This window comes from Gambusia affinis, linkage group LG17, assembly GCF_019740435.1.
Source record: "Gambusia affinis linkage group LG17, SWU_Gaff_1.0, whole genome shotgun sequence".
Lineage (NCBI taxonomy): Eukaryota > Metazoa > Chordata > Actinopteri > Cyprinodontiformes > Poeciliidae > Gambusia > Gambusia affinis.
In genome coordinates, this window is record NC_057884.1 from 15,065,522 (window position 1) to 15,082,210 (window position 16,689).

The window sequence follows — 16,689 nt, forward strand, 5'->3', positions numbered from 1 at the left end:
AAATGGTTGGAAGGAAAGTTTTTAGTAATTTGGAAGTCAGAACTTCATATACCTCATCGTCCACAAGACTCTTAAATTTGTAGATTTGTGTTCTTCATCATTTAGTTTAACTCTTACGGAAAACAACTTCAATTCCTTCTGAAAGCATTAGGTGCACAACTTTGAATCTATTGGGATTTTTCAAATCATTAAATGCTTATGTCATAGATAAAGCCTGAAATGTAAACACACTTCAATGTTGTTTGAATGCAACAGGACAGTGATTATAAACACTTCAAAAGTAGTTTTAAAAAATAATATATGCTAAATACAAGCTTTGGAAAGCACTGACACCTCAACTTTACACAAGACACTGGGTACATACAATGCAGGAAACCATACAATTTAAATTAATTGAAATCAACTCTAATAATTCTGTTTAGATAGGCCAAAAAAAAAAAACCTTTTCAATCCCTATTATTTTAACTTATGATTATTATGTATGTATGCATGCATGCCATAATCTTGATTTTTTTGGGGATTTGAAAAAAAAAACAAAACACAGTAAATTCAGATTTGTCATGTTTTAGGGATTCACTGACCATGTCCACGCTAAAATCATTCCACAATAAGAAAAGAACAAGTCAAATACATCATCAAATAAACATATCATTCAAGTCTTAAGTGAATATAAACTTCTGACTGGTCCTGTTGAAGTTCAAACCCAATGTTTGTTGTCCCATTTCTCGCGCAAAGTCCAAATTAGAAAACAGGCTATATGCGTTAGTTTAGCTTCCCTTTGACTTACTTTGAAAAACTGCTTCCGCTCTGACAGGAAGTCTTGGTCTGTTCTCATCCATCATGGCTCCTCCAATCGCAGTGTCACCGCTAATCAAGGTAAAAACACAACACAAAACAATTTATTTAAGCATGGAATCGGATCGTACCTGCTGAGTAAATTAGATAAATTAATTGAAGCTCCAAGTCCGTCTAGGATTTAACAACAGATAATAAACTGACCTTTAAAGGGTGTTGTTTGGCAGCATGCTAGCGGATACCTGCTAGCTGTGACATTGAAATGCAGGTGAATGTTTTACTTCTCAGAACATCTCGTAACTCTTTTCTTTCCACGCTTGGATAATGCAGAATGTGTTACGTACATTGCCAAATGTATGTAATGTTACCTTAAAACATAAACTGATTAGTTATGTTGTTTTGTGTCTCCTAAAATACAGAATTCATGTCAAATAACCATCAAATAATAATAAAAAACAAAAAAAAAAACCCCACATCATTTTGTGGGTAATGTAGCTGTTGCTTTTATGAGGAACTTGATGATAATCTTTTTATGATCAATACCTTTTCTGGCTCACATGTAGCTAATTAAAAGACTTTGTTTCTGTTTTTTAATTTCTTTTCTTTCTTTTTTTTTTTTGCAATATAGACGGCTAGGTGGTCCGCCCTGCTGCTTGGTGTACTCTATGGGAAGCAGAGATTTGGTAAGTGGGAATTTAAATCTGTTTTTCCGAGGTTAGCTTTTGAATTATTTATATATTTTTGCTTGTCCATTTTCACAGCTTTTTTTCCCTTCGGGTAGTTTTACAGAGGTGCAGTGTCCAATCCTTTTGGGACATCTGTTTTAAAGAAAGAATAGCTGTGCTTACCTACTGGCTATGCATTAAGAAGTTAGGGAAAATTATATTGCATAAAACACACCTAAAGTCAGGAACAAATTTCCAATCATTTAGCTTCCCAACTTAAAGTTCTGTTGTGGCAGACTAAGAAAAAATAAATAAATAAATCTATATATATATATATATATATATATATATATATATATATATATATATATATATACTCCATTCTATTCATTTATTAAATAAATGGTAAACATCTTTGTAAAATTGCTAGCATTGGCTGTAGCTGTTTTTATTTCATACAAATAAAAAAAGAGAGCAAAATCTTGCTTCTACATCATCATAAACTGAATTCTTAAATGAAGTGTATTTTAAAACCAAAAATAACCAGAAACCTCACATTTAAATAAATAATTATATAGTAAATCAGTTCAAAAATGTTTAAATAGCATTTTTGATGATGTAGTTCACACAAATGTTCAAATTAAAATCTCACTGTTTTACACATCAAATATCCTTCTTTAAAGTTTTTTTTCCTCTCTTTGAGTTGGATACTTTACAGTCACTGAAATACAATTCCAATTGACTACATTGTTGTTCTCATTAAGATTACCTGAAGCCTATTGCTGAAGAGGAGAGGAGGGTTGAGGAGGCAGAGAAGAAGCTCAGAGAGGAGCAGGAACGCATCTACAAACAACTGTCAGAAGGTGATGAAAGAATGATTTTCTGTAATATATTCTCTATTTTGTCACCTTAATATTTTGTTAAATGTTGTATTTATACAAAAAATATTCTTTACATGAATACAAAAATATATTATTCTCTTTTTTTATTCCTTTGCAGCAAATTCTGACAGCATCCTCCAATGAATTTACCTATGGACCAATCATGAACTCAATAAAAATCTTCAATATTTTTCATGGCATTGTTTTAGTCTACTTTTATATTCCATAATGATCTTTTTGTACCAAAATGTTTTGGTGAATACATTTCAGGTTCATAATAGGTAACTGTGAGCACATATGCACGCCCTTCAGTGAGAGATGAGCCTTTGGAAAAGCACTGCTGTAATCCCAGCCTAGTTTAGCTCTAATCCCGGGATTAGGGTCGGGGACCAGTAGTAAAAAGTGCAGTGTGGACAGAATACTCTTCTGTTGTGTAACATCCTAACCTTCATTATGAACTTTGAATGGAAATATTGTTTGGCACAAACTATAACAAACACAGGCACACATTTTCATGTTTCAACGCTGAAACATTTTTTTTATCTCTCAGTATTTAGGTTAATACAGCTGTACTGATACCTCTGTTGGTTAAAAAAGCAAAATCTGTTTTGTTTTTTTTCTTTTAAATAAATTCAGCTTCATCCTCTGTAAAGTTTTACTTTGGAATAGCAGGAATCAACTCACATCACGATAACATAAAAATACATTTGCTTTATTTGAGTCATCACTGTACACATGGACCAGACGATGAGGGAAGCTTTAACTCGCTGACTTTAAATTAAAATAACTACAATAAATATGTTACAGATGTATCAACAGCACATACATTAATACCTAATATTTTATCTTATACATTCAGATCGCACTTTAATAAGTGAAAAATGTTAGAGACAAGCATGAACTCACGGCTCAATAAGAGCAATACAATTCTGGAAGCGCTACTATTTCACCTTTAAAAATATTGTATTTACAAGTGTAGAGGCAGTATGTACATGTTACACAAAGTCAGGTTGCTCTTTTCTGTTGACTGAAACAGCTTTGTGAGCCAGGAGTCTGAATGGTTGGTAGCACTGCTGCCCTACAGCACCACAGTTATAATCACAGTTCAGTTTCTGGAGCTTATGAATTAGCAGTTTCCATATTCCTTGCGATGTGTGGATTGCGTTCTGTTCATGCTCAACGCAGTGCCTGGTTGACATAGTACAGGCTTATTTTGAAAGCCATTTTTTAAATGGCTTGCTCTTGCTCTTACTTCTTTAAGACAAACATTCCATTCCAAATAGATAAAATGCAAAATTTGAATCCCAGTTTTCATCTTGGACCCACCAATGTCCTTGAACCGGATCTATTTCCAAATACATTGATCTACTCACTTTATTCAAGGTTTTCTAGGCTCACATACAGACTCCGTATGGACATTATAAAGGCATCACAGATAAGCAGCTACAGATTTTGTTGATTGGAAACATGCATACCTATTGCACATGATTACCACATGGCAAGTTGCCTTACTAATTGTAGCAAATTGTAGTTGTAGATCTCTGCAATCAAAGTAAACACACTCTCATTTGTAAATAGTGACTGGAAAGAGTGAACATTGAAAACAATTGCTGGAAGATGTAGATGTACTACTTTCTAAGAGGCCTTTTTACAGTCTGATCTTGTCAATAAGAATGTAACAGAGCTATATTTTCTCTGTCATGTAATGCCGTACATATGGTACATGGCAAGGCTGCCATTGGCTATGTAAAATATTTACAGTGATTATCTTGTGACATCTGCTGGAATAAAACAAACAAAATAAACGCATACAAAAACATATCTGTACAGAAGAGACAGTATGTTAAGTCTGTACCTGTCAAGTACCTAAAAGTAATTCTCAAAAGATAAACAACTTATTTGAAATAAAAGTGAAATCAGATTGCAAAACAATATTTTCAGAGCGGTCTAAATTTAAATGCAACAAAATTTGATTCAGGGCCTCAGTGATATCCCCATAATGATTGATGTTTTACCATGTCCCATTATTTTAGCTGAAGTGCAGAGCTCTTTCTGTTCAGGCTTTTCTTCTCTGATTGAAACTCGCACTCTTTGGTCTTAAAAGATGGGATCATTTAAACCCCACACATGTTTTATTCTGTGCGCAGCCCAGCTGAGAAGCACTGACCCGATGTTCACTTTTACAAGGTTTTTTGTGTGGTTTCAATAATTGACATTCAACGGGACAACCCCCTCAAATCCCCACTGTCTGACCGTGACATCCGCTGTGCTACTCCTGGGCGTCAAGCTATGACTGCGGGAGGTTTATAAGTATTTTAGGGCTTTGCAAACATATCCAACTTCTTTATTTTAGAGCTTTTTTCTTGCCAGTCAGTCTAAAATATTCAAAATATTTCTTTTCAGATGATTCTGAGCTTCCACTGTCTTTAGGGTCTTAGCAAACGGAGCAGGTCTTGGAGCCTCCACCACTCGGGTTGTTTGCAGCAGCTATGTGAAGAATAATTTTAAAAAAAAGTCAAGCTGGATAGTGCAAAATATCAGATGGAAACAAAGTTTTGTCACAGAGCAGTGAGTTTAAAGGATCGCTTTACCTTTTGCTGCATGAGCAGCCTCTTTTGCAGCCTTCTCCTCCTCTATGGCTTTGAGTTTAGCTTCATATTCCTCTTTTTTTGCATTCCATTCTTTCCTGTTGTTAAGGATGCCATCTAACATAGGCTGGATTTGGGGGTGGAAACGAGAAAATTCCTGAGAAGAGAAAATTAAGAACAAATGGCAGAAGGGGAACAAAATGAGAATTACATAAGATGGTGGGTTTTGGTCAAACCCGTTGTTTTGCTTTGAAGTCAACACAGTCATTGCTTGCATTGCTGTTTTATGGATTAAGAATCTATTGTAGGCAATACCTTGTAGACAAATGTGCAGACAAAGTCAATGAAACCACATTGTAGTTTTGGAAGCTCTGCTGCTTTGTTCCTGTCCATCATGGGCTGGTGGAAAAGACAGAATCAAATCATTGTTGGTGAAAACTCAATGATGGAAGCAATTTCTTTTATCTTCATTAGTTTTTTGGTGGAAAATTACTACAAGGTAACGTCTGCTGATCATGTTATATGAAATGCTTGTGAGCTCTCACCTAAAGAACTATTTGGGTTACGTGTACAAGGCTGGGAGTTGTTTTCTACAGCTGCATCAGAACCAGACTGTCTCGGCCCTTGTTTTGAATTCCTTATCCTTTTTTTTTGCTAGTGAGGAGTATGCAAAGGTAGTGAGAGATCCAAACCTTCTTGCTGAGCTAATCTGTTTTTTCCGTGTGAGTTTATGCTATAATATAATAAATGCATTTTTCTTTAGAATCTTTCTAAAACATTTTTGCAGTGTGCTGATAATTATGCAGGATTCTGGGGCATGCTCCAGTGGCGTAGAGGTTAGCGCGCCCCACGTTTGGAGGCCTTCAGTCCTCGACGCGGCCGTTCGATTCCCGGACCTGATGACATTTGCCGCATGTCTTCCCCTTTTCCTGTCAGTCTACTATGAAAAAAGGGACACTAGAGCCCACAAAAAGGACCCCCTGGTGGGGGAAAATAAATAAATTATGCAGGATTCTTGTATTTGGTGCTGAATTTATCCTTGCTGCAGTGTACTACCTTTCTTGTTATAACACCCATTTATGCAATGTTGGTGGAATTGCAACTTGCAAACTCACAATAGGTTGCTGTTCCAGCACTGTCCTCTCCAAATCACCCTGCTCCCAAAACTCTGCCGCCACAGACAAGGCAACCTGAAAATTACACACTCAGTTCATTATTTGTTAACAACCTGCTTCCCTCTTTGTTTAAACCTTTTATAGTCATTACTTTTACCTTGCTCTGCACTTCCCAGGGCTTCGTGATGGCCGACAAGTCACATGCTGTCATCATCATGGCCCTGAAATAAACATTATCCAGGTTATAAACCCACTGGGCAGTAGACGTCCGAGTTGTTTTCATTTCACTCACATGACGATCTCTTTTCTGGTTGTTTCTAGAGACATGAAATCCACCCATTTCTTTTCATCTTCATATGTTTTTGAAAGGTCCACAATCTTTTGGAACATTGTTCTCTTCCTGTGATAATAGAAGATGAATTAGTTGAACTAATTTTTAACCAAGAGAAAAAATGTATTGACAAGATTGGACTGAAAAGTTAGAGACTCTACTCACTTGAAATAAAGAGCCAGGTCGGTGGCGATGATGGCAATGTCGGTAAGATGAATCACGTGATCTACCTGCCGCCTGTTCAGGTTCTGGTAGATATTGAGTGACTGCAGATGAAATACAAAGAGTGAGGTCAGTATATTTAGAAACTGTAAGACACGTAGCCTACATGTTAGGTTAAACGACATTTCTTTACCTCATCAGAGAGAAGAAACTTTCCAAACTCTAGATGGTGTCGTTCCAGGATGGAGGAGCCGTGTAACTTGGCCAGAGGATTACCAGATCTGTTGGATTCAATTAAAAAGAAAATCCTTAGATATATCATATACATAATATTTGACAACTTAACTGTCATCTGATTCAACTGAAAAGCCAAGTCTTAAGAAGTCTAACTCAAAAGTATTTTTAAATTGCCTTTCACTCAGGCTCGCCACTGCAATAATGAATTGGTGAGTTGTTGCGAAACTTAAACCATAATTAATAAACTGGTTCAGTAAAGAATTAGGATTCTGTTTGCTTACAAGCACAATAAATTTACAGTAGTTTGCTGGATTTCCTGTAGTTCACAGTAGTTTACAACTTCTTAATACAAAGTATTTAATTTAAATGTGAAAAGAGATATCCTGTGAGACTGTAGTCACTTACTTGACCTGGTACAAGTTGTTTGTTCCTCTGTGATCAATATCATGCAGAAATCCTGCCGTTATCATGGCCATGACTTCTAGGTCTGTGTAATATCGTTTCAGATGCCCTGTCTGAGGACAAAAAGAAATAAATATGCAGTGTAAAATACAAATATTTATGTTTTGAAGAAGAAAATACAACTAAACTAGTTAAAATGAAAATTGGTTCATTTTCTTTTACTGTTTTATAAATGGGCACTGCAATAAAAGCAACATATTCAAATTGATACCGTTAACAATGTGAACATGGTCTGTCCCACATTGAAGCCATGACGCCAGTTGTGGTAGGTGATTTTTCTGTAGCCTTTACTGACTGAGTACATGAAACGAACCAGTACCTTAGAGGAAATTAAAGAGTTAAGATCTCAAACTTTTTGCGCACCCTCTCAACAATAAATGTTGTTTACATGTGCAACTATATTACTTCTTGAGGAATCTGGAACTTCTTCACTACACCGACTTCGTAGTACATCTGGATCCCACACTTCACCAGCTCCAGTTCTGTGCAGTTAAAATCTGAGAAGCGAAACTCGTAGATCTCAAATTTCTTGATAAGAGGTGGCAGGTCTTTTTTCTGAAAGGATGACACCAGAAAATGAAAGCTGAGTGAAAATAAAAACCATGTTTACATAAAATATTTTCTATGCCTGTAGTCTCACACTCTGATTTTATTTATTTTATTTTTCCAAACAAAACAAACCCTTTATAGTTGGAAACCCAAAATACACAACTTCAGGGATTACCAGAATGTCAAGAAGATCCTCTTCTTCACAGTCACAGGGCTCACAGTCATAGACTTCTCTTGTGTTCTAGAAAAATGGCATTATATAATTAAACCAATCAAAACTCAAGAAAAAAAAAAAATCCAAACATTTAAAAGGCAATCAAAATTACGCTTTCTATGAGGATACTAGACATTTTATGGTGCTTTTTGAGGAATGGAAAATGAATGCATCCATTTAGTCTAATTTAACGTGTGTCTCCATTACACAACCCTGATTCATTATCCCACTTCAGTTATTAACCCTGAACCTTTAACACTTTGTGGGCTGTTTGTAGTCTCTCTTTTGACTCACTTTTGCCAACGACGAATGGACTTGTATAAATAAAATGCAGACACTTTATACAATAAACTGCAGATGACACAGATTTCACAGTAGCTTTATGCCACTTAATTTATTTAAAGTCACTCCAAATTAGTTTTAATATATTTTGCAGTCAATCCCTTTTCACCAGTTCCTCTGAAATTAATCTTCAAGAAACAATGCTCAAAAAATTCCTCAGGAGCATAATGCTAAGAATCCATTTTCCAAGTTGTGACTTAGAAAAGTGCCAAAGCATCTCAACCTAAGCAAATTGAACTCAAAATGTTTAAATGGAAATAACAAAAATATTCTGTGAGGAAAAATAATTTAGCTTTCTCAACAAAGCATCATTCAGGTTAACATAAAAAGTTCTGTCTTTATACCAGTTTTCTGGGGTAGATTTATATTCATGTCATCTAATGCATTCCTGAAGTAAAAATGTGCCTTTGAAAATAAGAATGTTGTGTTTTTTTTAAAGTAAAAGTACCACTGACCAGGACATTCTGAATTTCATCATTTCGACATTTGACGTGGTAGAGCACCATATCTTGAGCGATGTCCTTTCGGTTCTCGAGTTTGTTCATTTTGTCGTATGTGTCCGTGTTCAGAACTGACCATCCCAAGAACTGAGTCAAAGCCTGGGAATCAGAAAAATTAACATAAAAATCTTTCAAAGAATATAAGGAAATAATTTTTTTAATGGATCTTTGTAATTAGATGAAATTGTACAAACTCATTTAATCAACCAATAAGGACAGATTAGCTATACCTCCATGAGATTTTCATCATGATCATCAAATGGCTTCCCATCTTTCCTGTTGTAAAACGTTGCCACACCGACAATTTCTTCTTTCTTGTTGACAATTGGAAGCGAGAGAACATTTTTTATGGTCCAGCCACTGTCATCCAGCGGCTCTGTCTGCGATGACAAGAAAACACAATCAAGTCTGTAATTGTCTGTATGTATAACTTGATTTCATATTTATTTCAGTCAGCAATTCCAAAACACTTGTCAATGAGTAGAAGTTAAGTGCATTAGCAAACAAAGTACTTAGGGACCAAATGTAGCTAGATGCCTTAGTTTAAGACAGATACAATCACATTTGTCTTTAACAGAACAAAGAAAAGAAAACAACATGATCGGTGAGATAATACTTAAAATAAATATAAGTTTGGTACAGATCATGTCCAACAAAGCACTGATGATCATTCCACATATATATATTATTTAAAGATAGGAACAATAGTTTAAAATAAATATTTTTTGGGGCGTGCTCTGGTGGCGTAGAGGTTAGCGCGCCCCACGTTTGGAGGCCCTCAGTCCTCGACGTGGCCGTCGGGGGATCGATTCCCGGACCTGACGACATTTGCCACATGTCTTCCCCCCTTTCCTGTCAGCCTACTATGAAAAAAGGGACACTAGAGCCCACAAAAAGGACCCCCTGGTGGGGAAAAAAAAATAAATAAATATTTTTATAATTATTTTTTCAGTTAATATTTCTTATTCAAATGCAGTTATTTTTCAAATAACTAAAAGTTTGGAAGGACGTTTGTGTATGGTTTCTAATTTCTTAGCATAGAGCAAAGTTCAATATTGTTATTAATTTATCTTTATAAATTCAACCAGGTGTAGTTCCTACAGCTTTCTTTTTGTAAACTATAAACCAGGTGAGTTGGTTTTTCCTGTATGACCAATTACTTTCCTCCATAAATAATGTATGAGATTATCATGGTAATAGCATGGCAGCATGTTTTTTTCCTAATTCCTCAATGTCCTTTCCAATGTACTTGGAAGCTATTACAGATCTTTACCAGAGAAATATAATGTACATTATTATCATAAGGAAATGAAGGTATTTTTATATTGCAGTTAAATTTGAATCAATCAATCTTTTATTAATTTGTTTTCTAATACTAAAACTCTTCTACTGTTACAGCAAACCAGCTAGAGCTTTTTGAGTCACCAACGGCAACCACCGATCCAACAGCATGTTAACCTTTTATTCAGCACTATTACCCAAGCTGCATTTACTGCCATTGAGGTCGACCATCCATCCAGCCATTGTCATCCAATAAACTGTAAATCATCAAGTTTTAACAAAAATAAGTGCTTGGTGAAGCACATGGAAGCATGTAAAGTTTCTCACCTGGAACTGAAACGTCTCATCAGCGGCCGCATTCATGATGTTGCAAATCTGAAAGGCGGAAAGGAGCAGAGTAATTAATTTGGCTTCACATAATTCAGCAGCTCGCTGCAGTTGTTGAAAAGAAAACTCACAAAGCCGCTCTCTGCAACATAAGTGGGAAGGCCGCTGCTCAAGGCCCAGTGGTCTGCAGGTGGATTTCTTTGTGACAAATTGAAAAGATGTGATCACAAATTATTTCCAATCTGTTACTGATCTGTGATTATTAGTTTAAACTTTTCAAATGAGTTTTCAAACTCATTTTAGAAGTTTGAAACTCCAAAATGAAATGACCAAACATCAAAAAGAGAACTTCTACTTACGGTATTACTTTGATATCTTCTTTTCCATGGAGTATGTAGTCAATAATTTTGTAGAAAATTACTTCCTAGGGGGTCAATTAAATAGATTAGCAATAGAGACCAAAGCCGAACTAAAATAGAGACTTTTAGTGAATAGATGAGTGATGAGAACGTAGAAAAAGTTAAATAAAGCAATGCACCCTGCCATCTGGAGTTACAGGTCCACTGTAAGGTGGCTGCTCTCCCATCAACACAGGCCAAATGTCAAAGAACTCCTAAAAGAAGGAGGGTGTCAGTCAATAACTTCATGGCAAATCACACAAAATACTTTGGCCAAAAAATTAAGATAGACACTAAACCTTTTCCTTTGTCATGTCTAGTAACCCCACAGAATATCGGTCACAGTTGAGGTAGGCCCGGACTGTGTACAAGGCTTTGTGAAACTGTCGCTCGATGTCTGTCAGCTCTTCAAACACCTTGTTGGCAGACCACAGCAGCAACTACAAGGAACGTAAAGAACACACACAAGATTTAAATGCAGCATACATACAGACAAAGAAATTACAAAGTTTTGTTTTAACTTTTTCCTGCACCTGTCCTTTGCGTGTCTCACAGTTGTGGAGGTAACTTAGGTGAAAGATCTTAAGGTTCAGAGAGGCAATTTTCAGGTACTTCAGGAAGAGCTGCAGACACGAACAGGAACATGATTTATATGCCATATTTCTTTAAAATGATTCCACATTTTGTCATGATACAACCACCAAAGGTGATGTAATATAAGACTCTTTTATATGATGAAACACAAAGTTGCATGTAATTCTGAAGGGCAAGGAGATTTGGTTGTAGGTAGAGGAGCTAGTGTGTATTTCCAGCTACAGATAGGCAAAATGTCATCTACAATTTATTGGTCCATCATAAAGATAAGCATGACCAACAACAATTCACAAATACAATCATATCTACAGTTTAGAAACTGTGGGAGGAACCCAGAGTACCCAACCTACACATGGATGGGGAAGACATGCACTGAGTACAGAATGCAATTATGAAGTGGTGCATGCTTTTTTTTCCATTTCCTCTTGAGTCAATATTTTTGTAGAGCTCCCAAATATCAACAAGTTTTTTGGGGCTCTAACAAAGATTTTCCAGTAAACATCTTAGTCAGATTAATGTGTCTTGGTATATTTGTTGTTTTACCATCTAAGGCTTAAGCTGTCATTTTGTAACTTAACCCCAATTGAAAGTATTCAACATCTTTACTCCTCGTTGTACCAAATTTTATTCCAAATTTCATAGGAAAGGGGATTCAATACATTTCAGATTTATAAATGTACACTACATTTTTAAAACTCTCCTTCTTAACATTTACGTATTACATTTCTTGGTTTTTCGCATAACATATAATATATTGTTCTATCAAATGAATGTCTTTTGGATGTTTTCTAATATTGATCATTCTACTCTTATTCATTCAAATGCCCATCTTACAAAAATATGGAATAGGAAAGTGTTCAAAATTAAATAAATAGATGAAAAATAAAATAAAATATTCGTCTACATGAATAATTAACATGTCTAATGCAACAATAGAATTATAAAATATATTACATTCTAAGGTCAGTATACTTTTCAGTCTCTTAGAAATATGTTCATAAAAATGAGACTTTATTACAAAAATAATTTTTGCTTGTGACTGACAACAATCTTGAAATTAAGCTGGAAATAAAAGGGTATAGTAGACTGTTTAGCTTTATTTGTTTCAATCCTACAGCATGAACCTGCACTAGGTTACTTTACTTCACTAAGGCTCCTAAGAATAATATTTTATCCAAACTGTTATGTTACTCAGTCATCAGCTGTGCTGTGCACATCGCCACCAGTAACTTGTGGACTCACATCTTCATCCTGGCCAGTGAAATATGGTCCTGTGGTTTTGTTCAGGGCCATGATCACGGCCACCAGGTCTTTGCCATTGAGGATGGGCGCTGCCAGCACGTTCCTGGTCTCATATTCTGTGAGTTCATCAACGAATGAACTGAAATACTGGCTCTGAAAAGGTAGAACACATTCACAAACACGTGTGAAAGTCTTATTTTTTTATGCTACGTTAAGAGTTTAGGAGAAAAAAATCTTATCCTCTTAAAAGGTAATCTGATCTGATTTAAGCACTTTTGATATTTAACTAGAAAATGTCTCAAAATACTAATTAGATCTTAGTAAATAGGCCAATGCCATTATTGCTGTACAGCAAACATGGTTAGAAAACAAGCAATCAATTCATTTATTTTAATACATAGGTTGCATGGAAATAACGCAAACTAGTTTTGATCTGTTTTATATTCCTGCTGACAGCCAACTAAATGTCAGCAGAGTCTAATCCATGGCTACAGCAGAGGATGATGCGATCTGAGAATAAATGGATTATGTCTGACAATGAGATTTACAACCACACTTTGTTCAGGTCTACAGCAGGGAGACTGTACATGTACATGTAAATACAAATTGGGCAATTTCTATATGTCATTTGTTTCCTTTTAATTTAAATGTTACATTTAAAATTATGTTTGATATTAAATAAATTACCTTTTAATACACAGGACTTCAAATATCTGTATTATTTACTTTTAGATTATCTTTAAATAGTAGTTTGAGGTTTTAAATTTGGGGTTATATTGGGTAGAATATCCAAATACTGAAGCACAAGACTCTTGATCAGAGCTGCTTCGAGGTTGGATGGAGCTTAGTTTAGTATAATTAACATCACTACTAACACTTATTTTCTCCAGCTTTGAAATGATAATTTAAGACAATATGTTTAGGTTAGTTAGCAAACAGTTAAACTGTCAAGAGAGCAGCACAGTTCAATTATTATTTGAACATCAGTGACATTTTCTGGCGTTATTATTCTTATATATTTACTCTGCAGAAGATATTATGAGGGAATTTAAAAGACAACTTGCTTTGGAAATGCTTGACAACAAATTTGAAGTTTTGAGACAGAAATACTTTATGGTAATTCAATAAATTTGAGGGGCGTTCCAGCTGGCTACGTTTGTTTCTGTCTCAGGCTGTGTGCATCATCATTGAAAGCTTAAGAGTAATTCTCTCTGGTTCATCTTTTTGCTCTGACTCACAAACTGATGTCCAACCTCTCTGCCCCCACTTTACCTCTTTGACATCTTTCACGTTGACATTCTTCTTGGTGAGGGCCACGTTGCCAACTATTCCCAAGTCCAGAGGGTAGACGATCTCAGAGTCTGGGGGAACCACACAGTCCTCCAGGACTGAATTGGTTGAGACGTTGAAGAGCCTCGTCGCCAGCTCTCCGATGCCGTTCCGCTGCCGGTACATGAACAGACTGCAGCGGTCGGCGTGAATGAGAGCTACGAGCCGCTTCAGGATCTTGAAGACCACCTTTTCCATGTTGATGCTCTCTTGCATGTCTTTGATCAAATCAAACATTATTCGGCTTTCCTCAACCTTTGAAAATTAGAGAAATATTATCTTGTTTTTTTTTTTTATTCACAAAGATTATTTTGTTTCTGTCCTGAGAAATCATCAAATATATAACTAACCCGACAAAGTTCCTCCAGCTTTCCAAAGTCGATCTCTTTTTCTGGGAGTCCTGATATCTTCGATATGGAAGAAGGGCTCATTGTTTTGCAAAAGTATTTTGTAGCAAACGCAGGGTTGTCATGAAGAAACTTCTCCACGTCTTCTTTTTGCACACCCATTGTTCCTCCTTCCTCTTCCTCTTTCAGCTATTCCTTGCCCTCTTCCTTTTGTTCTCAATAAAGCTCCAGTGCTGCTCTAATGGAGCAACCGCTTCTCCAACAAGAAACCACAAATAAGCAAAACAACTTACATACCAAGTACTCAGGAAAAGAAACAAATCTTACCCAGGTGAAGTACAGGTTGGGGAAAATTGAGGTGAACACATTCAAATGCAGGCAAAAAAAAGCTAATAATCCCCCTGTTTAGTTGGATGAGTGGACTGCAAGAGGGAGAACCCTAAGGAGAAGGCAGAGGGCTGAATCCCAGCAATCCCTCTGTCATCAGCAGATAGTGCTGAAGGTTAGCAGGGATCTACCTATGCTAAACTCATCAGCTGATCATGTAGTACCAGATATGTGGGCCAAAGGACCCAGCCTTCACTCTGCTGGGTGAAGGCTGAGTGAAGGCTCATGAATTATTTTCAGACCAGAATGACTCTACATTCAGACCAGAATGACTCTACTCCTGATAACTGTGGTCTTAGTAAGAGTGTAAACATGGACAGTAGCATGTTTTTATTCAGACGAGCAGCAGGATTTGATAAGCTTATTTTTGGAAACACCCTTTTAATTCTTCTAATGAAATTCAAAACTGAATATTGTTGAAACAATTATATTAGTTGCAACTGAAAAAAACACAAATCGCACAGTTGCACCATAGAAATAGCATTCATTTTAAGCAAACGTCTTTTATATCAATATCCCACATGTTAAATATGATTCCTCTATGAACCTGTATTAGTTGTTTAACTCTTTTAAACAAGGCCTCCTTTGCATAATCTTCTGTTTTCTTTAGACCCTGATCTCACCAGCCAAACTCTTTTTCTGCAAACAATCTTTATTGCAGGTTGACATGAATAAAAGGGGATGTAATGCACCTCCAAAAGAACACTAATCTTTTCATTCAGAGCTAGGAGGACCCGTCTATTATAAGGCTGCATAAAGACCTTATGCAAAAGGTCAAATAGATAATCTGCTGCCACTACAATACATAACGACAAGTGTGTATGCATGCACATGTGTGAATGTAAGTTTGTTGCCCTGCTAGTTCTCAAACTGTGAGTGAATGTGATTTTGTGCTATTACAGGATACGTTCTTGTTTGACCTGTGATTAAAATTAGATGCATATAGTTATACATAACATTCTAATGTATGATATGTGAAACATCATTTTTATTGTTTCAAGGCTTTGGAAAACTAGCTACAAAAAACTAGCTAGCTTTTTGCAATGGGCATTTCATGGCCATTGCAAAGTAAGGTGGAGGACGTTTAATGCTGTGGGCCCATTTCTCTACCAAAAAATAAATTCATGAACTGTTACCAAGATATTTCAAGTTCAGCTCCAAGTGCCTCTTATAGTAAACTGAAAATGAGTCATTATTGAATGTCCAGACATTTCTACATGAGCTTGTAGAGATGGTTAATCAGACAGATATCAATCTTCTCCCTTCCCCATCTCAGCTTTTGGACCTAAATCTTTTTAAGAATCCATGGAGTGAGCTGCAGAGGAGAGAGGATATTTGGCTCATCAAGATCCTAATGTTAAGAGCAGGTTTGAAATAATTGTGGAATTGTTGAGTTTGTTACAGTAATGTGGGATTTCTTATAGCGAAATTAACATAAATGTAAATTTCACCACAAAATGTACACTTGTAACAATATTTTGTTTGGAGCGTAATTCTGCTTGGAACAGAATAATTGGCTATTGGGATGAATTTTCAAGCAGTAAGCGAAACAAATTAAGCCACATAATTGTTTATTTAACTTGTATGAGGATGGGTCCATTTGATACTCTTATCCATTCATTAGCTTGTACATGTGTGAAGAACCCAGGAAGCTACCCCCTGCACCACTCTGCAGCCCGCAGTGGCACAGTTGAAAAACTTCTGTTAAGTAAATGATGTCTGTGGAATTTCTTGGCTTAAAAAGAAAGGTCTTGAAATTAATAGGTGTTAATATAATACAGTATTCTGTAGTTATTGTGCTTTCTTAAGCTTTATGTGGAATGTATTTTATTTTTGTGGTAAGCTAGGCATAATTTACATATTAGAAGTAAATAATCCCCCCCCCCCCCCCCCCAAAAAAAAAAAACCCAAAATTGTCCACTGCACTGGTTGCACTGCTGACA

The 16,689-nt window shown here is 36.0% G+C and overlaps 1 protein-coding gene and 1 long non-coding RNA gene across 3 annotated transcripts; one reads left to right on the forward strand and one right to left on the reverse strand.

Moving 5' to 3' along the window:
• Positions 1 to 728: 728 nt before the first annotated feature.
• Positions 729 to 2,536, forward strand: LOC122846921. The gene is made up of 4 exons (XR_006373290.1): positions 729 to 876; positions 1,424 to 1,478; positions 2,225 to 2,323; positions 2,460 to 2,536. It is a non-coding gene; the product is annotated as an uncharacterized LOC122846921 (long non-coding RNA).
• A 556-nt stretch (positions 2,537 to 3,092) lies between these two features.
• On the reverse strand, positions 3,093 to 14,814 carry pde6b (phosphodiesterase 6B, cGMP-specific, rod, beta). 2 transcript variants are annotated; one of them, XM_044144184.1, is made up of 24 exons: positions 14,687 to 14,814; positions 14,363 to 14,612; positions 13,956 to 14,267; positions 12,684 to 12,836; positions 11,381 to 11,470; positions 11,147 to 11,287; positions 10,988 to 11,062; positions 10,809 to 10,873; positions 10,581 to 10,647; positions 10,450 to 10,497; positions 9,072 to 9,221; positions 8,797 to 8,940; positions 7,961 to 8,026; positions 7,642 to 7,791; positions 7,448 to 7,555; positions 7,180 to 7,289; positions 6,731 to 6,818; positions 6,541 to 6,641; positions 6,337 to 6,444; positions 6,202 to 6,265; positions 6,045 to 6,119; positions 5,245 to 5,328; positions 4,933 to 5,086; positions 3,093 to 4,828 (listed from the first exon to the last, which is right to left on the reverse strand). In XM_044144184.1, the coding sequence occupies exons 2-24, from the start codon at positions 14,519 to 14,521 to the stop codon at positions 4,776 to 4,778; spliced, it is 2,565 nt and encodes an 854-aa protein (XP_044000119.1). In that variant the 5' UTR covers positions 14,522 to 14,612; positions 14,687 to 14,814; the 3' UTR covers positions 3,093 to 4,775. The 2 variants fall into 2 exon arrangements, with proteins under 2 accessions (XP_044000119.1, XP_044000120.1); XM_044144185.1 differs by having other exon boundaries at positions 14,363 to 14,814.
• Positions 14,815 to 16,689: the final 1,875 nt, after the last annotated feature.